At 38.8% G+C, this 13,866-nt stretch overlaps 1 protein-coding gene across 27 annotated transcripts in view; it reads right to left on the bottom strand.

The window, feature by feature from the left end:
* Nucleotides 1-13,866, bottom strand: part of DST (dystonin) — a 491,438-nt gene that overhangs the window by 179,009 nt on the left and 298,563 nt on the right. For all 27 annotated transcript variants that reach the window (XM_019457466.2, XM_019457473.2, XM_019457470.2 and 24 more), the window contains 2 exons: nucleotides 1,652-1,764; nucleotides 1,453-1,559 (listed from right to left, as the gene is read on the bottom strand). In XM_019457466.2, the coding sequence (XP_019313011.2) occupies nucleotides 1,453-1,559; nucleotides 1,652-1,764 (220 nt within the window). The remainder of the gene's footprint in view (nucleotides 1-1,452; nucleotides 1,560-1,651; nucleotides 1,765-13,866) is intronic.

Genomic DNA, 13,866 nt, shown 5'->3' with positions numbered 1-13,866 from the left:
TTGAAAAGCAGTAGTTAATTAAGTGCTGAAATAACTGAAACAGGTAGTATATGATAAAGGCTGAGATAAGAATCAGGTCATTATATATGTGCCCCAAAACAATCACCAAGGTATTCTTGGGAGAGAAGTCCTTGAGCAGTTCTGCAACAACCAGTAAGTGTCGGGGGGCAAGGGGGAGGAAGAGATAAAAGATAGGGAGCCCCAAGTGAGTAGGACTCTGAACTAGAAATGCCCTGGCTACCAGCAAACAGCCTGTGTTGAAACACTGTAGCTAAAAAAGGAGGTATGCAGAATTTTCAATGTCAGAGTATCTAGGCTGGACTTCACCTAACAAGCTATATGTAATCATTGAATGTTTTCAAGCCAAAGACATCAGGTTTTAGGAAGATCAATCTGGTGACCATGTGCAGTGCTGATGGGAAGAGAAATAAAACAGAGGCAGAAAAGTGTAGAAAAGCTGTCATCCTAGTAAGGAGTACGAGGCAGGCATGGGGTGAAGGCAGGGAGAAGATAAGGCAAGGAACGGCCAAGAGAAACATTCTCAAGCAACGCTCAACACTCAACTGTTGGCAGACATCACAGTAAAGGATGAGGAGGAGAGCAAGTTACTCAGGGATCAGAAGACGATACACCTCTGAGAGAAAGAACAGGGAGAAGAGAATGGAAGTAAGTCCAGAAACAAAAGCACACAGAGGTGAAAAAGATGAGCTCCAAAATCTTCTAAGTAAATTAGGAATAAAGGTATCTGCAAGGGAAAGGGGAGAAGTCCAGGGTGAAGGGGCTCATCCTCTAACGCACAACTGATGGTTTCCTGTTCTCTTCCAGAAATGCTTCCATATGTGTTCGTATGACCACTACAAAATGCACCATTGAACTGAATTACACAAATGTTTGGGAAACAGTGGACAAATGAGGAGCCCAAAGCTCTCTGTACCACACTTCACTCTGCTTATGAAGTAGCTTGTTAATTTGGCAAAATCAAATAACCTTACTCTAGATAATCACCTTTAAATCAGAAAAACAATTCCTAGCCAACTTATTTCATGAGATTATGAGAATTAGTAACATTGAAAGTGATCTCAGGGGTGAGATATTCTGCAGATACAGAAGGACATCAAACAGAGCAAATAGAAAACAGCAGCAAGTTAGAAAGGTAAAACTCCAAAATTCGGTGCTTTAGAGCTTTTAATTATAAAATTATATGTAACTCTAAACAGCTTACTTTATGACACAGAACAAATTTTTTTGAGTTATACTTTAATCATAATGGTAGAATAGTGTCATGAAAATGCAAACAGTACTGGTTCATTAAATAGCATCTTAACTCAAATTCTTTAAAGAATATTTCACATTTAAATACTGCAAAAAGCTCTATCAAAGAATTCAGTTAACTGGTCATTAATTGGTCATTACTGAATCCGCAGCTTCTAGTAGGGAAAAATCAATACTCACATTTGCACCAATGCCTTCGCCACCTTCAGGGACTTTGGGAAATGCATCATAGAGAGATGACACATAAGTTATTACTGATTTTTCATCAGGTGAGGAGACATCAACATCTAAAAGCAGCCACATAAATTATTTCAAAATGTTGACAGATTACTTCTGACCAGACTTTCATGCCAGTCTACATCTAGTCAGAACAACTCACCTTCAGGATCCAGAAGTCTTATAACTCCAATTTTTTCTGCTACATAAAAAGCGTGCTCTAAATTTGCAAGGTTGCTTTGAACAGCAACAGTATTCATGTCTATCAGGTCCGGCCTAGGAAAAAATTCACTGCAATCAGTTAAGTTTTCTCACGTGCTAATTCAACATTACACAAACCTGTTTATCCATTTACATACCATCTCTGCAAATACTAATACTAAGCCTATGTTGAAATACAGAGATTTTCATCAAATATTTAACAATGCTTACTTTTCTCAGAAACTTTTGTGTGCTGGGGTGCCTGGATGGCTCAGTCAATTGAGGGTCCAACTCCTGGGCCATGATCTCACGGTTCTTGAGTTTAAGCCCCACATCAGGCTCTGAGTTGGCAGTACAGAGCCTGCTTGGGATTCTCTCTGTCTGCCCCTCCCCCGCTTGCTTGTGTACTCTCTCAAAATAAATAAATAAGCTTAAAAAAAAAAAAAAGATTCTCTCTCTGCCCCTCCCCCCGCATGTGCTTTTTCTCTCTCTCTCTCCCAATAAAAAAAAAAAAAAAAAACTTTTGTGTGCCAAAACCAAGTGTAGCAAGGAAATTATAAAAAGCTGATAACTTTCAACAAAATCTACAAATTCCTCATAATCATAAACTCTACTATTCCAACAGCATCCTTCCAATCCAACTAGCATCCTCTCAGTTACTCCCCAAACACAAAGGTTTATGATGAATTCAATGCTGCTTCCTTGGCACCCACCGCCCAGTGGACAGGATGCCATGTGCTGTGATTACTGTCGACTCATCTTTGTGAGCACTATCATCCTTTGTGAAGCCTTCACTCATCTTCCCAATCTTCATTTTTCTCTCTGTTGCCTGAACTCTTTACAGACTCCTGGGCCTGTGCTCGTCACTTTGGCCCTTAGAATAATCATACACTTCCCTGCCCTATTAATTCACTATTTAATGTGCTGCATGCACATCTTGCTTCTCACAACCGGCTAACTCTAAGTCAGCAAGAACCATGTATTAATAAACTTTTGTATTTTATCCTTCTGCTGAGGCAAAGAGTGACAAAGAATTAGCAGACAACAAATATCTAGCAGTAAGTTGGTAAGTAGGTTGGCTAATTAGTAATTTGAATCATAAATGAAAGACTAAAATAAGCACTAGTTTACATCTTCACAAGCATCTATGTGCATGCCCGTGTACATGCACACAGGTGCAAGCACACACACATACACACACACACACACACACACACACACACACACACACACACTCATACACCAGACTTCAACCCTTTCTATTTTGTGAGACTTGCATGTTACACTAAACCACAGGGATACTTCAAAGCTATCTCTGTCTATATACAAGACAGGAAAAGGGAAAGACTTCCCAAATACTCCTTGCATAGACAGCGGCAAAATGTGGTAGTTGGAAACTTAACACAAGGCCAAAAGCCAGTCAGGAAATGTTCATCTCAAAAGCAAAGCATTAAAAGAATGCAAAAACAAATGTGGAAACAGTAAAGCTCAAAAAGAGTGGTACCCACCCTCAAAATCACTGAGTTAAGAACACACTCTTATCAAGTTCTAAGGCTGGCTCTTAACAATGTCCCACAGACATTCGGGTTTGCTCAGAATAGTCATCTGGGAACTGCAGAATGAGTGGGAGAGGTCATGGAGAAGGACTGAAATGCAAATTATTTTGAATACTACTCGGAAAGCTGTTTACATGAAAAACTCTTAATCTTAGGAAGGTAAACAACAATTTGTAGTCTTCTTTTTATCTGATAAGAAAGCAGACCTCAAAGAAATCTACTTACAGTTTTAAAGAACTTTCAAAGTGTTCAGAACCTTGAAATGTAGCCGCCATGACCTACCTACCTATTTCCCGGGAAATTATTAGCAAATTCGTTAACGTTTTTCATATGCACCAACATGATTACTTAAAAGTGATCCTACATTTATTATAGGAACAATAAATCTACTGACAACAATAGAGGTAAGTGACATACTTCTAAAAATAATATTTTTCACTCCCAAAGAAGTATTTTGAAGAATCTGCCAACTTCAAGATTACTAAACAGGTGAATTTAGGTTTAGACAAAAACAAATATCTAAAGTTCAAAAAACTGTTTTGCTTCCATAAAGTTCACACATTTTGAAGAAATAAAAACCAGCCTTTCTGGGTTTGCCAAATCTCCCAACAAGAAAGGGCATGTTGTTATACGAACCCTGCCATTAGCAAGAAAGTAAACAGTGAGTAATCCCAGAGGGAATGAATAAAGTCATTGAAGAACCAAGTTTTTGACTAAGAGAATAAAACATAAAACTTCCTTCAGAATGACATAGTCATTTCAGCACAAAGGCAGCTGTATAATACACTGAGTTGAGATAAGTCACCTCTTTTATCATGATATTTAACACTTTAATGGAACAAAAAACAAAGTGACATTCCTCTATTAAAAGACTGCAGTAGACAAAATTAATAAAAAAAAAGAAAAAAAGAAAAAAATTGTAAAACCACTATGAGAAACGAACAGCCTGAACGTTTTCAAAATCCTATCCCTCTCCAAACTCATCTCCTAACCATTCAGTCATTTTCAGTCTTCTACTCTGCCTTTCCTCTACGTGTCTGGAGCTTCCAGAAGAGGCTTGTGTTGTGACCTATCTTTCTTCTTTACAGGCTCACTGGGATCATATAACCTTTTAAAACGTTAGCTATTTTCCACCTACAGGTTTGTATTTTCATTCCAAAGGTTTCATTCCAGCTTAAGATCTCCTTTTTGTGGAACTTTAATAGGAAATTTCATTCCCATCTTAGGTTTGATTAACCCAAGTCTACACTACATTGTAAACAGGTACAAGGCAACAACCATGTTCCTATATTGCATTAATTTTTCTAGTTTCCCTATTTTCTTCAAACCTTTCAAAATCGTATAATGTAATACTCTGCCACTGAAAGTAATATATGTTAGTCTTTTATGGGAAAAGGGCCATCCTAACTCTTAACTTGTGTTATTATTCTGGAATAATATAATCTTTTCTGAATGACTCAATGTTCACAGATAGCACTTTTAAAAAACATATATTTTTATCCTACTTTTTTTTCCATAAATGATTAAAAACAGCTTACAAAGAAAAACACAAGAAGATACCACAAAGTAGGGGCACCTGGGTGGGTCAGTTGGTTAAACGTCCAACTCAGGTCACCATCTCATGGTTCATGAGTTCTGAGCCCAGCACTGGGCTCTCTGCTGTCAGCACCAAGCCTGCTTTGGATCCTCTGTCCCCCTCTCGTTGCCCCTCCCCCACTCGTGTGCTCTCTCAAAAATAAACAAACATAAAACAAATTTTAAAAAAAGAAGATACCACAAATTATATAGTGTGAGTATAAAATCAAGATAAGACCATAAGATGAAACTGAAAGCAAAGCCCAAGTGCAAAGCACTTGTATGCATGCTTAGTGCCCTTAATTTGTTTAAAAATATAGGACCAAAAGGTCTCAAAGTGGCTACTGCCATAATACAAAATAATTTTGGATAAAAGTAATGTTTATCTTTCATATAACACCCATGTTAAAAGAGCATTCTCTCTAAACAAAAAAATTATACAATAGGCTACACTCATACATACACACACACACACACACACACACATACATACATACATACATACAAAACTGCAGGCATATATACATGTATATGGGCATTTTTATTTGTTTATATTTATATACACATATACACACACATATACATACACACACACACACACAACACACATATATAGACAGACATATATTTTATATATGTTACCACCCACATTAATAGATAGCCAAACTAACAGAACATTAAAACTATGTAAGATATTTTTTGGTACAGACACCCCAAAGTAACTTTTCAGTCCTCAAATTCTTTATTATTATATTAGCTCACATGAGAATTAGGATTCTGAGAGAAAATTTGACTTATGCAGTATTACAAATGGCTAAAGATTAGCACAAGACACTACCTAAGACTTCCACATTACATCATGCCAAACACTGAAATGCTCAACTACAAGGAACATGAAACCAAGTCAGAATACTTAGACTTAGAAACGGCCATTGGAACATCCTTGAAGGGACACTGATAAAAGTTACCTAAGAGAAGAGAGCATTAGTGCAGACACAAGATTAACAAATTCCAAACCAAAAGTATGATAATGGCTGCAAGGATAGATCTAACATTAGTAGTCAGAATCCAAATCAGGATGTTTTTTCAAAGTATGCAAAATTTATTTAAATTCATAGGGTTTACTGGGTTGTGTTGGCTCTCAATTGGCATTCAATCATTATTTACTGTGTGGGTATAGACGTAAGTTTTGGCTATCCAGGATCTGAACCCTCTTGAGAAATTTTCCCTTTTAGGAATCATGACAGAAAGAGAAACGAGCAGAGTCCATTTCTCAAAGCAAAAACACATCGGGTTTTTGTCTCTTTCCTTTGCTCAACAAATGTCCACTGCATACCTCACCCCCATACATGACACAACCTGATCAACTCAGATTCTGCCTGTAAGTCTTGCTTTTCTACATTCCCAGATGCTGTCTACTATCCTCATGTGTGTATCTGCCACAATTCACTCTAACTCTGCACTTGCCTCTCACAATGGACAGCAGGCTGCCTGAAGGCAGACCTTGTTTTAGCCATGTTTGTATCTTCAATATCTAGCATGATGCTCGGCACACGAATATTTGAAAAATGAATAAATTATAAAGAAATGAATAGCTTTGAGGACTGGAAGGTACCATTTGGCACCTGGTTCAAATTCCTGATTCCTAGGTTTGTTCCTTTTCTTTTTGTTAATTTCTACAGATAAAGCTACCATCGATAGCTTCCAATCAGGATTTCACACCCTTATCAAAATCCACATGGGACAGAACACAATGCCATAACTTCTCCATGAACTAAACAAACACACATCTTAAGGTTTCCTAAAGGCTTTCTCTGCTAAAAACAATCTGGAAAACAGGCATGCAGTGAAAACAACAGGCAAGGGATAAATTACAAAGTTTCAAAAAGTATAATTATCACTCTGAATTTACAGATGAAACAATTTAAGCTTTAAGAGATTAAGTAATTTGAAGAATGCAAGCTGACAAGGGCAGTCAGGATTTGAACCCAGGTGTATCTCTCTACAAAGTCTGAGCAAGGTGCTGCGCTGTGCTGGCATTATAAACTGAAATCTAATTAAATCGTAACATCCGATATGAAGCTGAAAAATCAAGGTAAAGAAAACAGAGAAGAATTTATGCTTCTGCTGGTGGGGAAAGTGATAATGATGATGGTAATACAAGAAACACAAGAGAGTGTGTCTGTGCATGCTGGCATATTCAGAAAAATAAACTGTATGAAATAAATGTAATTCCAGACTGTCACCCAAACAGTACTCATCAATATATACTGTAACAATGTTTTCCACACTTGGAATGGTGCTAGGCCCTACTCCAGACTGACAGAATATAGAGAAAGGCCTGGTTATCTGTATTTTAACAAGGTTCTCCCCTTCCCCCAGGGTGATTCTTATCAGGCAAGTCTGGGAACTAAATCATTTTCAAATCCTTCTTGCCTCTAATACATTTCTCATTTTCTTTCAAAATCATCCATATTCTGCACTGGCAAAAAAAAAAAAAAAATCCATAACACTATCAGATAATTATGTAACAAGACAAACACAAAGCAGACACAAACATGCCTACTGCCTTAGACTCTCAGTAGGAGACAGCAAGCCTTTTCCCTCTTTTCCAGTGCTGATTTTTATTGCTTAAATCAAGAGGAAAAGAACACGTTTAGGATTAGAGGGGATGGGGCGGAGTCACATTTCATATTGGCCCAACTCTGGAATAGACTGTAAAACGAGGTAGCTGACGAAGACAGCATTTGGTGACAGATTGTTTCATTGAAATAAAAATCACTTAAATAAATTTCACGATAGGAGATACCTGATCATGTGAAAGGACACTGAGCAATAATTTTCTTTCTCACACAAAAAAACAGAAAGTAGAATGGTTATTACCAGCGTTTCGGGGGTGGGAGAACAGTTCTGGAGATGGATGGTGGTGATGGTTTAGCAACAGTGTATTAACATACCAAATGGTAAATGTTACGTATATTTTACCACAGTTTTTCAAACTTTAAAATAATTTAAAGGACCATTTTTACATATTTGAGCGAAAAGGCTCTACCGAGATAGAAACAAGTAACAGGGCTGTGACTCAGGTGTCCTGTGATTTAGTCCTAACTTGTTCTCTGACTGTGAACATGCATCCAGAAACCTGTGTCTCAGGTTTCTCATTTCTCCTACAAAAAAATGAAAATCAAGGATTACAGAAAATCAGGAACTATAAGAATCGTCTGGAATTCCAGGGAGTGTCTTGAGATTTGTGTGCAGTGGAAGAAAGCCATTTTAGATCTGAAGAAGCCAACTGATTTGTCCAAGGTCTCAAGAGAAGATTTATGTGAAAGTACCTGTGAAACTAAATATAAACCACTATACACACGGGTTATTAAAAAGCATCCACTGGCATGTAACCAATGTAATGAAAATGTCACAGAAGGCCTAACTTGGCACTTCGGTAACACTAATTCTAAATAATTCTTCCCAGTCAACAAACTAGCAAGTTCATTCATTCACTCAACATTTAATAAGCACCTACTATGTGCTGGGCAGAGAGGCACTAAGAATATAGGCACTGGGCATACGAAGAGCTCAGAGCTCTAAAGGGAGTTCAGGAGTAAACCAGGAGAAAACCTGGTTGGAAAGAACACCCTGAGCACCAAGGCAGAGGGGGAAAAGCCTGCACATGTTCAGGCCTGGAGGCCACGTGAGAACAAGGAGACCACTGCCTGGGATGGGAGCCAACATCAGGAGGACACATGGTAAGAGACGACTGGAAGGATGCAGGGGCAGAGATGATGCAGAATCTCATGAACTTTTTTTTTATGTTTATTTTTGAGACAGAACATGTGCACACATGTGTGCACAGGGAAGGGGCAGAGAGAGAGGGAAGAAGAGGATCCAAGGCAGGCTCTGAGGTGTCAGCACAGAGCCCAATGCCGGGCTTGAACTCATGAGCCATGAGACCATGACCTGAGCTGAAGTCAGACGCTTAACTGACTGAGCCACCCAGAGGCCCCAAATCTCATGAATTTCTTAAAGGATTTTGAATATTTTTCTAAGAACTAATGCACTGAAATGCATTAAGGAGGTTACAGGCCTAAATGATCAGATCTGAGGTTACATGCAGAAGAAATCTCAAGTATTGAAAGTATTCCCACAGAAGCCAGTAGGGAACCATAGTGACTGCAAAAGAATGTGGCAGCAGTGGAGAGAAGCAGACAGGGAAGGAGATATTTTGAAGGTCAAATCCACAGAACTTAGGGGTGTGGGCATGGATGGGAGTCAACACAGAGAGAAAAGAAAGTCAACAGGCAACCCCCCAAAAACTCCCAACATGTATTGGCCTAGATCTGAGCAGGAAGAGCCCAAGAAACAGGAGGAAAACCAGGGCAGTGTGGAGCCATAAAAACCAAAGAAAAAAGACTAGTATTTCAAGAAGAAAAGAATGGTCAGTAGGGTCAAATACAGAGGAGAAAAATGAGGCCTGAAAACGACCCATTGGATTTAGCCACATGGAAGTCATTCTTGACCCTAGAAGAGTTTTGGTGGATTATGGGGCCAGAGGCCAGAAGAAGTGAGGTGAGGAATAAATATGGAGTGAAGAAATGTAAATGGAGGGTACAGACAATTCTTTTGACAAGTCTGGCCTTTAAGGAAAGGAATGATGTGAGGCAGTAGACGGGAAAAAAGCATGGAGTTAAGAGAGGAATTTTTTTTGTTGTTTTATTAGCCAAGAGGCTTCAGCGTGCTTAAAATTCAAGGAGAAAGATCTGTTGAGGGAGAAAGGTTTAGTGTAATGAGAAAGAAGGCTTCTGAGGCAATGGTAGAGATGGGATCCAGAGCACAGGAGGAGGGATACAGGCCTTGGAGAGGTGGAGGAGGAATTCATCTGTCAAACAGGAGCAAAGATGGGCTGGGATGGATGCAAACGAAGTCAGGTCTGTATCTTTGGTAGCAAAGAGAAAGACATTTCACTTGCTGGTGTCAGTATTCTCTGAGAGCAGGAGTGCAGATCAGCTGATAGTAAGGGGAGAAAAGGCAGTATGAGTGAGAGAAGGTGTGAATTAACACAGATAGGAAAAGACTGCTGATCAGAACCAGTTGAAGCTGGTAAGCATGAAGTCACAGTGAAACTGATCATCTGCATATGACTTTTCCTGGTGCGCTTCACTGCTTGAGTACATGCACAGACAAAGCAGGTAGCTGGGCGCGCACAGGCTCAGGCTTTGCTGGAAAACTAGTATGTACTCAGCAGCATGCAAGGAATTGAAAGGAAATTATGTGGGAAAAAAAAAAAAAAACCCTCCATTTACCTAGAAATCAGTCTTAAAACAACGTCTGTACTCCAGAACACGACGCACCTGCTCACACACAGATGCATGAAGCCACATACGTTACTCAACATTTGTTCTCTGATAGATCACACAATAACAATATGTATTCAGTATGCCTCACTTATCCTATGGCAGTTCAGCAGTTACCATAACAAATTCCCGTAGATCCTATGGCAGTTCAGCAGTTACCATAACAAATTCCCGTAGATGACTGTTTGGATTAAATCATGTTCAGGCTTAGCATGTTTTTACTGTTCTTATTGGTACAAAAAGTATCTCCCCTCAGCCCCCTCCCCTCAGCGGAAAAAAAAAAAAAAGGACAGCAAATAAAGATGAACATGCAAGAGACCCACCCATAATTTGTAAATGGGTGTATATATTCCTTTATGCTCCTATTTGGGCACGTATTGTAGAAGGAAACAAAGCCATGAAGGTAATTTTCCCTTTCTCAGAACTAGATGCCTCAATTTATTTCAAATTTTCTTCCTATTTTTTTCTATAAAGTAACTCTCTACCAACAAGACAGAAAGCAAAGTACGAAAAATGCTATGATTTACAGCGAGTTTAGTTAGTACTTCAAGATTGGAACCTACCAATGGAAATTAAAAGATACCTAAAGAGTTACAAGTCTCAATTCACAAAGAACAATTAACCCCATAACAGCTTCATACACTTTAACAAATACAGAGAATAGTATTGATTTTGATAGAGACATAATTCTTTCAATACCTATATTTTAGTGAACTTAAGTAAATCTTACTCTCTAGGGGATAAATATGCCTCCAAAAGAGGGATAAACTTACTTTTTAGTCTGATAGAAAATATTAAACCACTTCATATCACAAAATAACATATAACAGGAATCTGAAAATGAGTCGAAATAAAGACATATTGCAACAAAACAGATGGACCTATCAAAGAAAAATAGATGGATAGAAGATATGTCAGCTACTCTTGCAACATAAGAGAAATCTTAGTGTTAGAGAAAGGTAAGAAAATGCCGAAGGGAGCCAGGACGAAGGAAGCATATGTCAAGTTTCAAAGTAAGGGGAGTATTTCAGCAAAGCCCAGCTTCTCTTGTGCTTTACAGTCACGTGCCCTGTTATTAGTGGGTGGGCAGCAGGAAGGGAAGGAATCTGATGTTTATTACATACTTCCCAAACCTCTGGCATTGTGGCCCACATTCTCTTGTATGTTACCTCAAGACCACCCCCACTGCTGGCATTCTAACGTCTTAAATGATCACATCACTCTCAAATTTGCCAACTTACTTGGTCATTTTCCCCTAAACTCTCAACACATACATGTTTAGACTAATAGCTTGCACACCAGAGGGAAACATAAGCCTGCAATTTCAGCTCTGGCACATACCTTAAAAGCTGAAAAAAAATTATATGAATAAAAGGGTAAATTAAAAAAGAAGAGAGGGCACCTGGCTGGCTTAGTCAGTAGAGTGTCTGACTCTTGATTTCAGCTCAGGTCATGATCTCATTCATGGTTCATGAGTTCGAGTCTTGTGTCAGGCTCTGCACTGTTGGGATTCTCTCTCCCTCTCTCTCTGTCCCACACCCACCTGTGCACACTTGCATGCTCGCGTTCTCTCTCAAAATGAATAAACAAACTTAAAAGAAGAATAGAAAAAAATGAATGGGGTTTAATATCTGCTAGGATGTCATTAACAAATAATGGAATGTTTCTTTCTTAAAGGCACCATGGAGGGGAAACAGTACAGAAGGGTATTTCAGTGCAACTCTTCTAGCAGACAATCCAGATATAGGTCTTAAAACTTTAAATGCGTTACCCTTCGACCTAGAAATTCTACTTCTAGGAACTTGTCAAACCAACACACTCACACATCTGCACAAACACACATACAAAGTCCAATACAACACTTTTTAATAGCAAAAAAATGTAAAGTCCATCAATACAATACTATTAAATAATGTTACATCCATACATCAGAACACTCTGTAGCATTTTAAAAGAATAAGGTAAACCCATTTCTGCTGATATGGAAAGACATCCAAAATAAATTAAGGAGAAAGAAAAATGTGAAACAGCATATATGCCATTCTCTCAACTGTGTTTTAGAAAAGATTATTTATAATAATGTTCAAGATTCGGTGCTTATGTAAATTATACCTCAACAAGCTGACCCTCCCCCCACCCTGCCCCAAAACACGTGTTTGTATATGCACAGAACATTTCTGGAAGACTATGAAAGAAACTGAACAGTTGTCTCTAGGGAAGGGGACTGGGTATCTGGGGAAAGAGATCACATTTCAATGCATTCGCCTTTATTCTATTTGAGTATTTTACTATGTTAATGTATTACATTTTGTTAGTTGCTATTTTTTTTTATATAAAAGTCACAGATGCAAGTCAAAGTAGGGTTGTGGCAAGAAATACCACAGTATAGTAGGAGAACCTACTATAAAATTTACCAGGCTTTCACGGTGAGCTCTCAGAATTCAACTGTGTTGAGTTTATCTGGTAAGGCAAATAAGCAATTTGATTTTGCCTCAAAAACTGAAATACTTGTGACTTTTCCAAAAATTATAACCTTCGGGGCTCTGTGTCTTTGCCTAGCCCATGGCCACACACACACACCAGAGACCATACTTGTGTGTATGCGCACACACATACACACACCCTCAGACTTCTGGGTTCTGCAGCCTAAGGGCAGACCTGGTTCTGAAGGGAAAAAAATCCCCTCATCAACACTAATCCAACTTCCTATGGGAACATTTCAAACCCTAAAGGGCCTCCTCCCAGTATTAAACCAGTCCAATCCAGTTCAGCTTGTAAGGTGTGACTGAATCCAAGCATGAGGCTTAATCACAGGCCTCCAGGTCAGACTATTAAACATGATGATTCTGACCACAGCCTTACAGTCTAATCTTCCCAATTACAGCATCTTTAAACATTTAATGTAATGAAATATGATGGTCCCATTAAGTTCTAATTCAAAATGCAAACAATGAACAAAATAATTGCTATCCAACTACACACTCAGACAAGTGAAAAGCTTCTGGCTGCCTGATTAGAAAATATTTAAATGGCGTGCTCCTGAACACAATCCATCCTAAGAAAGTGGAGTCCTCCTTGGTTACATAATGTATGTAAAACATGCTTATGAAAAGAATGCCAAGGGCCTCAAAAGGAAATTCAAACCAGTGAATGGCATAAACTAAAAACAAGACTAGGACAAACAGAAACTATTAAGCAGAAATAATCTCTCTGCCAAACACACCACCCCTCTACCATGTGAGTCGTGACATATTCGTACCTTTCCATCCTACCACCTTAGGTTTTCACCTGGCTCTACCGCACATATTGCCCTGTTCTTTGTGGCCTGTGGGCGAACATTCATGTTCATGCCTGCTCAGGCAGACATTTTTCACAGTGAGTGCTGCTGTTTGGGAACTTGGCTTTCATCAATGTTCTGGGGCAGTTATCTGCATGCAGTGACTGATAAAGTAGGACAAGTCAGGGGCGGAATATCAAGCTAGAAGCCAGAGCTTTATTTCTCTCAAAAAGAAAAACAAAATCAGTTTTACTGTGATAACTGAGCACACTCTTAAATGAGAGCACAGAAAAATCAGCTGAACGGTCTGACTGTAACACCTACTATGAAGAACATGTGCTACTAATGGGAATTTTAGTCCTCTGTATCCAAACTCTAGGAGAATGATTAATCTACTGCAGTTTAGAATCCCAGAGGC

The sequence above is a fragment of the Panthera pardus genome, unplaced genomic scaffold, assembly GCF_024362965.1.
Source record: "Panthera pardus isolate Hobbes unplaced genomic scaffold, ASM2436296v1 HiC_scaffold_17, whole genome shotgun sequence".
Lineage (NCBI taxonomy): Eukaryota > Metazoa > Chordata > Mammalia > Carnivora > Felidae > Panthera > Panthera pardus.
Note: the sequence above shows the minus strand (reverse complement) of the source record. Positions and strands in the feature narration are given on the sequence as shown.